The following is an 11,496-nucleotide window of genomic DNA, read 5'->3' on the forward strand; positions in this document are numbered from 1 at the left end:
CTAAAGGTGTACAAAAAAACCCGTTTTATAACCGTAACTGCAAAAAAAAAAAAAAAAGACGGTTTGCGACCGGTTACTGTTCTTGATCTAAAAAACCGGTTAATAACTGAAACTGGTTTTTTTTTTTTTTTTTGCAAAAACTGGTTAAAAACCGATCCCAACCGGTTACAGAGGTTACTCTTATGGGTTTGAAAAACTGGTTAGTAACCGAAACCGGTTATAAAAATAACCGGTTTTTGTTTTGGATGAAAAAACCGATTTGTACACCTCTACTAATAACCATTTACAAAATTTCAAAATGTATTAAAAAATTATAGATTGTGAACAGTGTTTCCTTAAATATACAGATGAATGGTAACATTTTCTCTTTTTCACCCACGACCACTTTTTATGATATAGAGAACACATTCACAAATATTTGGAAGGAAAGATTGTGAATGCTCTTATACAGTGCTCTACAACAGGGGGCGGGTCGTTTTTAACAAAGTTTAAACAGAAACATAAACAAAGTGGTAAAATAATGTTAATAAAAAAGAAACCTTCATCTTTATTTTTCAATTTTGTCACATGTAAAAACATATTTTTTTCTACTCTTTCTATCTAAATTATACTCGCTATTTATAAAATCTTTTGGAGTAATTTTTGAAACAAAGTAGAAATAAAAGCGGTCTAAAGCATTTCCTTTTGGTTCGTTAGTTGTATTAAGAAAACCACTAGCTTTTTCTTATTCAAATCAAACATACAGTTTAGCATTTTTTTTTAAATGGTAGCCACTAGCTAGTGTCAAACAAGCTAGGCACAATCACTTTACATTAGGGATGGTAATCGAACCCGAATCTGATAGGTAAACGTGAAATTCGACACATCTGGGACGGGTTTGGGGTCGGTTAATCGGGTTTGGGACTAGTTTTTATTTTTTTCGCGAGTTCGGGATAGGTTTAGGATTTTGTGATATACCCGTTTACCCGACCCAATTACCCGATAAAGTAAATCCGTTTACACGATTGTATACCCAATATAATTTTTTTATATTTTTAAATATAGAAATATATAATACATCCTTTTTTCTATACACATAGGTATTTTATCTCGTATATATTATAGTTATTTGATATACTTCTTTAGTGATAATACTAAATGTAACTAATTAGTAGTTACCCGATGGGTTTTGGGCCGGGTATACCCAACGGGTAAACTTTTTAAAATTAATAGGTTACCCGAAACCCGCGGGTATACCCGATACCCGATGGGTATTTACCCTCTAGAAACCCGACGGGTTTTGGGAGGGTTTGGGACAAGCATATCTAATCGGGTTTGGGTTTGGGGTTGGGATTACCTAAACCCATCACAAACCCGACCCATTGCCATCCCTACTTTAGATATAATTATCATATATCTGAAATAATGATGATTCTGTAATCTTTTGTGTTAAGCTATTGGGTGTAGAGGGTAGTACTCAAAGGATGATCCGCCAGTGATGAAGGTAGGCTTATCGGAATGTAGTCACCGGAAATCAACATTTTTTCAGCCGTATATAGACATGTATTCATAAGTTCCTAGAGTGACATCAGTGATTTCTTAAATGGTGACACCATTAGTTAAAACATATATGTACACAGGGGTGGACTCATATGGTGTGGGTCGGGGTCCACGGACCCCAATGTTTTTTTTAAAAAATAGTAGAACCGATATGTTAAATTTTTCAAGTACCTCATAAAATAAATTAGTTGGACCCCATAGTATTAAAAGCAAAGATGGTATGGTAGTAAAATCCTTTGTGTTCCAACGTATAGGTCTCAAGTTCAAGTCTTACATCTTATTTTTTGTTTATTTTTTCCATCAAAATTAAACTAGTGTTTTAAAACAGCACAACCACCCATTGACCCTCTAATTTGTTTTTTTTAAATGATAAATTTAATGTCTCCGAATGATTTTATTTCACATTTGATTACCAAACAAGACTTCCAGCATATAGTGGCGTTCAAAAAAAAAAAGCTTAAACAAAATTTTGAAGTTATGTGAAGTAGTTGTGATGTTTAGGTAGCTGTTTGTTTCAAGCAACTTATTAATTACCACAATTTGATAACTTGATTCTTAAAAATGGTTCTTAATAATGTAGTGGTTTCATGTACACTAAATGCTTCTACATTATTTCCTAGACCCGACCCGACTCGACTACGATGACCGACCCGAAAATTTTAATGTTTGGTTGTGAAAAATTCTAACACAAAAAATGGACCCCAATGGAAAAAAATCCTGGGTCCGCTACTGTATGTCCACACCTTAAACTTTTAAAGCTTTCTGCAACTCACGTCGGGAGGATGACAGGGACGAAGTCTCAAAATGAAACATCAGAACTTGAAATTTGCATTTAAATACCCATTAACACAAAGCACAATTTGATATATAAAGAATAATTTATAAAGCCCAGCTTCGACTAAAAACCCTGAGCTCAATTCCAATTAAATACCCAAATAAGTGAATAACCTAACCCCATAAAATTGGTAAAACTGCAATAGGCAAATTATATTATCCTACATATACAAAAAGATTGGTATACAACGTTGAGTCAACCCCTAATGCTAGTCGCAAGGAAAATTGCTGAATTTTGATTAAAAAAAAATAAATCAAAATCGACTCATAGATCAGAGATGGCTGATCAAAGAGGTTAGTTTTTTATACTTTTATTGTTTGTTTAATTAGAATTGTTGCTTAACAACTTGTTTAATTTATTGTTTAATTTATTATTGCTGAATTTATTGTTTGTTTACTTCTTTTCAAGATACCATTAGTCTAGGAATTAGAATATAATAAAATTATTTGTTATTTTTTTTTTTGTTGATTTGTTGAGACTTAAATTTTAGGTGTTAATATTATGAAGAGATTTTTACAAAGAGAACCACCATCAAATGTTGGATCATCATCTTCAAGTAGTAAATCAACGAAAATAGATTTAGATGATCTTCTATGGGATCCGTCCGAAAGGAAACCGATTTCATCTTATCACCCAAATCACAAAGATGAAGTTAGCCGAGCCTATTTGCTTAGAGGTGCATGTCAACCGACAGAACATGATTTTCCACAAACAAATATGAATAGTAAATTAAGGCGTTTTAATCCAAATTGGTTTAAAGGAGAGTATGGAAATTGGTTAGAATATAGTGTCAAAAAAGATAAAGTGTATTTCTTGTATTGTTACTAGGGATGGCAATGGGTCGGGTTTGGGACGGGTTTAGGTAATCCCAAACCCGATTAGATAAGCTTGTCCCAAACCCGTCCCAAAACCCGTCGGGTTTCTAGCGGGTAAATACCCATCGGGTATCGGGTATACCCGCGGGTTTCGGGTAAACCCGTTAATTTAGAAAGATTACTCATTGGGTATACTTATCTCAAAACCCATTGGGTATCTATCGGGTAATTACTACCCGGTTACATTTTGTATTGTTATTATAAAAATATGTATCAAGTAACTACAATGTATATAGAATAGAATACCTTATATGTGTAAAAAATGGATGTCTCATATATATACATATTAATAATATAAAAGAAATTATATCGGGCATACAATCGGGTAAACGGGTACACTTTATCGGGAAATTGGGTCGGGTAAACGGGTATATCACTAAATCCCAAACCCGTCCCAAACCCGCGAAAAACATAAAAACTATTCCCAAACCCGTCCCAAACCCGATTAACCGACCCCAAACCCGTCCCAAATGAGTCGGGTTTCGGGTTTACCCATCGGGTTCGGGTTTGATTGCCATCCCTAATTGTTACTTGTTTAAGGAAAGTGGATAAAAGGATGCATTTGTAGGTGAACGGTTCAATGGTTGCAATAATATCAAAAGACTTATAACTCGTGTTGGTGATAACAATAGTTTTCATAGCAGAGCACGTAAGAAAGGGGAAGACTTACTTAAATAAGCTCAATCTATACATGTGGCCGTATAAAAAAACCTGAAAAACACAAAAAAGAATATAGAATCCGATTAGGTACTTCAGTTAGACATGCTAAAGCACTGTTGAATGGTTGGTTACCTTTCCATGGCCATGATGAATCTGAAGAATCCCTTTATAGAGGACATTTCATAGAGTTTTTAAAATTGTTGGGAGAAATAAACGAAGAAATTAGTATGGTTATATTATGTAATGCTCCGGGGAATAGCCAAATGACATCTCCATCAATCCAAAAAGACATTTGTAATTGTTTTGCACAAGAAGTATTAAAGAAGATATTTGAAGAGCTTGGTGATGATATCTTTTCCATATTAGTTGATGAATCGAGAGACATATCTAAAAAAGAACAAATGGCTGTGGTCTTAAGATATGTTGATAAATTAGGATTTGTGAAGGAGCGATTTATAGGTCTTGTTCATGTCACGGAAACAACCGCATTATCTCTTAAATCTTCAATCGATGAATTATTTGCTCGCTATAGTTTGAGTTTAGGTAGCATTAGAGGCCAAGGATATGATGGTGCAAGCAACATGTCTGGTGAGTTTAATGGTTTAAAGGCTTTACTTTTGCAAGAAAAGTCTTCAGCATATTTTGTTCACTATTTTGCTCATCAACTTCAACTTGTTGTTGTGGCTCTTGCAATCAAACATCTTGAAATTTGTAAGTCTCTTAAAGAAGTGTCAGATTTAACAAATGTTGTTGGTGCATCTTGCAAACGAATAGATTTGATAAGAGAAAGTCAAAGAGAGAGACTGAAATTGAATCCAGAAGTTGAAACCGAACGAGGAAAGAATCAAGAACTATCATTTGCAAGAGCAGGAGATACACGTTGGAGTTCTCATGAAAAAAAAAACACTTCTTCGTTTGCTTGTTTTATATCCTACTGTTATTTACGTGCTCGAATATATAGAAACTTCAGGATTTGATTGTGTTCACAAAAATCAAGCAGATGGACTTCAAATATACATGAAATCTTTTAAATTTGTATATTATTTACACTTGATGAAACACATCATGGGAGTTACTAACACATTGTGTGTTACTCTTTAAAGAAAGGATCAAGATATATTGAATGCGGTTGGGATGGTTAAATCAATTAAAGAAGAATTACAAAGGTATAGGCTTGAAGGTTTTGACTCACTTTTGAAAGATGTCACTTCCTTTTGTGGCAAGTATGAGATTGAAATGGTGAACATTGAAGACGGGTATGTTGACCCGAAACATCAGAGAAGGAAAACTAACATCACCAATCGTCATCACTATGAGGTTAATAATTTCAACACGATTCTCGATATGTAAATTCAAGAGCTTGGAAACCGTTTTAGTGAGGTAACTACTGAGTTGCTTACATGTATGAGTTCTTTGAACCCGTGTCGTAATTTTAGTGCCTTTAATATAACAAACTTGCTAAAGTTGGCCTATTTGTATCCGTATGATTTGAACTTTGATGAAAAAGACAATCTTAAATATGAACTCGACCACTACATTGTTTGTCACACCCCCAATATACCACATGCGGATTCACCGCGGGACGTGTGACGTACCAGGATCCAAACCACCAATCACATTGAACCAATAATAAATATTTAAATAAAACATTCGATTCATTGCATAAGGTAAATCCAAGTTATAAGTTTTAAACTAAAGAAATCGTTCAGCTGAAGCATAAAGTAAATTGTTAAACAGCTGTTCCAAAGCAAGTGTTTAAAACCATGTATCAAATATCCAAGAGTCTCGATCCATGACCACTCCAGCACTCCCAGATAGCAAGTCCATAATCAGAAATCTAACGACCTGCAAGCATGCAGACAAGTGTGTCAGACGACGCTGGTGAGTTCAAAGTTTTGTTAACTCGTTTAGTTACCAGATATGTGTATAAAACAGTTCAACAATTTGATTTGATTTTGTTATTAACTCGATTACCGCAATGGCTACAAGATGTATTTGCCCAACCCCAATGTCTCTATTAAAACATTGGTCATGCTTTAAGGTAATTAGTTCACGCCCGTCCTCCCCGGTACGGTGTGAGGGTGCCAAACCTAATAGCGCTATTAACTAATAACCTCGTTGCCTCCCCGACAACTATCAGTAGATGTAAGGGGTCTTATATGATAGAAAAGAGTATAATAACCAAACATCCCAATAACCTGACATTCCTCCCCGGAACGTTACCCGATATCCCTCCCCGGGATGCATGCTTGGAAAAAGAGCAGTGAACTCACCTTGATTTGCTCGGTTTGGTTAATTACTTGTTCACACTTAAACAGTCACAGCCTACAGTATTCATGCATGCATTGTTAGTTTACATTCACAATGTTCACATATGATTGACATTATACTTTTCACACAGTGATTTTCGAATAGTACTTATCAGTTACGTACACCCATACAATCCAATTCACGTGTATGTTTCAGATCAACATATAACAGTCAAACGTATTACTCCTGACAACCCATTCATGTTTTCTCTGTCAGTATCAATCATAATTGACATGCAGTTAATAGAGTTTCACCAACAATTATCATTCGTAGTCACCTACTGTCCATGTTCAGCTCACAAGCTTTTCATGACGAAACACACATGTTTCGTCAAGGTGGGGATCACGAAACATCCAGAGTTTCGTCAATAATATAAGCGACGAAAGGCCCAGAGTTTCGTCAAGAATAGAGGTGACGAAAGGCCCAGAGTTTCGTCATCAATCCAAACAGGCAATTACGGATTCTTTCGTTCAGCCATAACGTATGCTATCTAATTCATCAATACTTCAATAGATCTAATCATAGCTTAGACGATAATCGTGCATTTTAATTACGAATCAACACGCATAACCAACGTATCAGTTAATCATCGCGCATTAACCTCGCACCCTAATCATAACAATTTGTAGTTGGTTATCATGCAACCCTAGCCATTACTTGTTATACGATCATAAAGCAACCATTCATTAATGAAACAAAACACAGAATCACATATAGTCTCGTAGAGTTTTCTACTCACTAACACATGAATAAACTCCAAATCATTCATTCATTCAAGTGCACAAAGACACAAACGAAACCCTAATGTATTTCAAGTAATCATCTACAGATCAACATTATATAACATCATGCATATGAAGTGCTAACCGTTCGACAAGATAATCTCGAGAATGCAAGAAGGCTTCGAAAAGAGAGGATAGCGTTGCCGTCGCCCACAAATGAGAAGAAGGGTTTAGGGTTAGGTAGGTTTTCGTTTAAATAGGAAGGTCAGTGTATCTGGGTTCCATTTGGGCCGAAGCCCATTTCGGCGAAACATCTCACGACGAAACCGAGTTTCATCATAAACACTAAGTGGCGAAAGTCCCACTCTTTCGTCGGGGCATTTGCAAGCCTTAACTTATCAATTACACATAACATAACAATTTATTAATCAAATCTATTAATCAAATGCCAAACGTGTACTGTTACATCACCATGAACTAAGAAACAAAGATGTGGAACAAGTGACGTGTCGAGGAAAAAGCCTTGAAAGTTCGGGTTCTCACATTGTTAATGTGAAAGAAGATGCGCGGTTTGCCAACATGAATGGAGTAAGTGATCTTGCCAAAAAGATGGTGGAAACAAGAAAACATATTGATTATCCGTTGGTCTAACGTTTAATAAAATTATCACTAGTTTTACCGGTTGCAACGGCTAGTGTTGAAAGAAATTTTTCTACAATGAAGCATGTGAAGACGGAATTGCGCAATAGGATGGGTGATGGATACATGAATGATTCTTGCATTTATTACATTGAAAAAGAGTTCTTTCAACAAGTTTCCGTCGACGATGTAATGCAACGTTTTCAAAAGATGAAAATTCGTAGGGAGCAACTATAAGTAGTTATTTTTAATTATTAAAGACTATTTAATTTATATTATGTGATTTTATTAATTTTTAATGGTGATGTTTGTCATTTTTATTGTATTTTTTAATTATATGATGAACTTTATCCGATTCGAACCATCGAACTGACCCAGAAATTTTTATGTCCGCTAATATGAAATTGAAACATCAAAAAATAGTGACATCATTGGAATAAATTCCTGGATCCGCCACTGTGATCCGCCACGTAGGCGTCCACGTAAACGGGTGTGAGGATGAGCCGACCTCAATACATATATGTGTATGTATGTATATGTGTATGTTAGTATAAAGAAGAAAAGAGAGAGGTGGGGTGTCGCAGGTGGCAAGGATCAGACGTTGGGGACGGGACGAACCGAGAGGGGGCGGTGGCGCCGGGCCTCGCTGTGCCGGGGACGCACCCCACACCCTTAAGCCTTAGGGTGGACAATATGGTTGCGGTGAGTGTGATCGGGAGGGGTGTTGCCGAGCGGGGAATGATTGCCGGTGGTGGATTGGTGAGTGGGGAGTAGGAGAGAAGGGGTGTGGGCGGCGAGTATTCACCGAAGGTGAAAAAGAAACGAAGGAGGAGAGAGAGAGGAGAGATGAGAGAGAGAACCAATCAATTTTTTTAATTGAGTGGGTGTTTAAACTGTTGCCAGTGTTTGAGTAGAAAATGAGGAGTGAAGGGGAGGAGTTGACATGGCATGAGATTACTGGGTAGAGAAAACTCAAACACCCTAACTCACCGCAACCATACCCTCCACCCTTAGTAGGGCTGTAAACGAGCCGAGTCGAGCCGAGCTAGACCCAGCTTGAGCTCGGCTCGAGCTCGAATTTCAAATCGAGCTAAGATTTGAGGCTCGAGCTCGACTCGATTAGAATTCGAGCTAGCTCGGCTCGGCTCGATCTAGCTCGAACTAACAAAGAACCGTAAAATTTACTACTTAAAAAGCCCTTAAAAATAAATTTCTTCATAGACTAAGGGCTATAATTGTCATTTAATTTAACCATATGGCTAAATATGCAAGTATAAATAGTTAATTCACTTTATACATTGTCTTTACTTTCTTTTATAGGTGAGATACTCTCTTAGTTTTTGTTTTCTAAACGATGTGTGACAAAAAAATGAAGGATGTAAACTTTATTGAGCCAGCTCACGAGCCGAGCCAGACCTAACTCGAGCTCGGCTCGTTTACAAACCGAGTCAAGCCGAGCTGGCTCATTTACAACCGAGCCAAATTTATGCCGAGCTTTTTTCGAGCGAACTTCGAGCAATGAGTTTTTTAAACACCTCTGACCCTTAGGTATAGAACAAAATATCGTACGATCAGTTTTCTAGATGAAAACAACCATGTCTATCGTAAGGCTTATTATATTAACATCGATGTCGTCAGCTTTACTATTGGTTGCACTACGTCATATTTTGACCCTAACATCAAAATTTCAAATCTTGTGTTCTATATCTTTTTACTTCTAATTTTCATATTATACCCTTACAAAAGCACCTTATATTCAATGTTGGGATAGTTCACGAGACCAAGGCATGAGGCATGAGGCATGAGGCATGAGGCATGAACCATAAGTAGGGGTCTAAATAAGCACGGAGACTCGAGAGCTAGTCGTGATCGGCTTAACTAAAAGTGCGAACGAGTCGAGCCTTAACGAGCCAAAGCCTGAAATAGAGTTCGTTTAGTCATCGAGCTCGTGCTCGAGCCTAAAATACAAAGCTCATTTAGGCTTGCAAGCCTAAACGAGCCCAAACAATTTTTTTTTACATATAATACAATAATAATGACGATAACATTGGTGAGCCGAACTCGAGCCGAGCTTTGGCTCATTTAAGCGATGTTGAAGCAAGCTCGAGCTCAACTTTTAGCTCGTTTAAGGTTGTTCTCAAAATAGCCGAGCTTATGATTTTACTGGCGAGCCGAGCTCGAGCTTAAATATGTACGCTCGAACCCGGCTTCATCAAAACTTGACGAGCATTTACTTTTATAGAAAAGGTCCCATTTGTTGACAAGAACAATATAAATATTAAGCGTGTTCCGCGAGAATACGCCAACCAGTGCTGATAAACTGGCCAAAACGGCCAAGTTGAAAAAAGAAGAGTATGTGGAAACCAAAGAGTAAATTGCCATTTTAGTCCCTGAGTTTTGTCCAAATTTGCCATTTTAGTCCAAATAGTTTTTTTTTTGCCTCTGGGTCCCTGACTTTTCCCTTTTGTTGCCATTTTGATCACATACACTAACTCCATCCAAAAACTCCATCTTTAACCAGGGGTATTTTGGGAATTTTCATTTTAAATGTTTTCAATTGCCATTTTGATCCAATTCCAAAAAATCAAAAAAATTCAAAAAAATCAAAAAAATTCCAAAAAATTCTAAAAAAATCATAAAAATTCTAAAAAATTCTAAAAAATCCATTTCGGCGCGAACCGTTTCGAACCCGAACGGTTTCGAGCTGAACCGTTTCGACGCGAACCGTTTCGACCCGTACCGTTTCGACCCGAACCGTTTCGACCCGTACCGTTTAGACGCGAACCGTTTCGACCCGTACCGTTTCGAGCTGAACCGTTTCAACGCGAACCGTTTCGAGTTGAACCGTTTCGAGCTAAACCGTTTCGAACTGAACCGTTTCGAGCTGAACCGTTTCGAGCCGAACCGTTTCTAGCTGAACCGTTTCGAGCCGAACCGTTTCGAGATGAACCGTTTCGACGCGAACCGTTTTGACCCGAACCGTTTCGAGCTGAATCGTTTCGAACCGAACCGTTTCGAGCTGAACCGTTTCGAGCGGAACCGTTTCGAGCCGAACCGTTTCGAGCGGAACCGTTTCGAGCCGAACCGTTTCGAGCCGAACCGTTTCGAGCTGAACCGTTTCGAGCCGAACCGTTTCGAGCTGAACCGTTTCGAACCGAACCGTTTCGAGCTGAACCGTTTCGACGCGAACCGTTTCGACCCGAACCGTTTCGAGCTGAATCGTTTCGACGCAACCGTGCCTCGAACCGGTACGGGTCGAAACGGTTCAGCTCGAAACGGTTCGGTTCAAAACGGTACGGGTCGAAACGGTTCGTGTAGAAACGGTTCAGCTCGAAACGGTTCGGCTCAAAACGGTTCAGCTAGAAACGGTTCGGTTCGAAATGGTTCAGCTCGAAACGGTTCGACTCGAAACGGTTTGGCTCGAAACGGTTCAACTCGAAACGGTTCGCGTCGAAACGGTACGGCTCGAAACGGTACGGGTCGAAACGGTTCGTGTCGAAACGGTTCGGGTCGAAACGGTACGGGTCGAAACGGTTGGCGTCGAAACGGCTCAGCTCGAAACGGTTCGGGTCGAAACGGTTCGGGTCGAAACGGTTCGCGTCGAAACGGTTCGCGTCGAAACGGTTCGGCTCGAAACGGTTCGGCTCGAAACGGTTCGGGTTCGAAACGGTTCGCGCCGAAACGGAATTTTTGTATTTTTTTAGAATTTTTTAGAATTTTTATTATTTTTTAGAATTTTTTGGAATTTTTTTTTATTTTTTGGAATTGGATCAAAATGGCAATTGAAAACATTTAAAATGAAAATCCCCAAAATACCCCTGGTTAAAGATGGAGTTTTTGGATGGAGTTAGTGTATGTGATCAAAATGGCAACAAAAGGGAAAAGTCAGGGACCCAGAGGAAAAAAAAACTATTTG

The 11,496-nt window shown here is 38.1% G+C and overlaps 1 protein-coding gene across 1 annotated transcript; it reads left to right on the top strand.

Moving 5' to 3' along the window:
• The first annotated feature begins 4,172 nt into the window (after positions 1–4,172).
• On the top strand, positions 4,173–5,259 carry LOC110925454 (zinc finger MYM-type protein 1-like). Its single transcript, XM_022169407.1, has 2 exons — positions 4,173–4,822; positions 5,013–5,259. Exons 1-2 carry the CDS (start codon positions 4,173–4,175, stop codon positions 5,257–5,259), a joined length of 897 nt encoding a protein of 298 aa, XP_022025099.1.
• Positions 5,260–11,496: the final 6,237 nt, after the last annotated feature.

The sequence above is a fragment of the Helianthus annuus genome, chromosome 15 (assembly GCF_002127325.2).
Source record: "Helianthus annuus cultivar XRQ/B chromosome 15, HanXRQr2.0-SUNRISE, whole genome shotgun sequence".
Taxonomy (NCBI): Eukaryota; Viridiplantae; Streptophyta; class Magnoliopsida; order Asterales; family Asteraceae; genus Helianthus; species Helianthus annuus.

Excerpts from the sequence above, each read along its gene's own strand:
- LOC110925454 (XM_022169407.1), top strand. The coding sequence starts at position 4,173 with ATGACATCTCCATCAATCCAAAAAGACATTTGTAATTGTTTTGCACAA. Across the intron at positions 4,823-5,012 it reads GAAAAAAAAAACACTTCTTC|AAAGGATCAAGATATATTGA; the intron begins GTTTGCTTGTTT and ends TACTCTTTAAAG.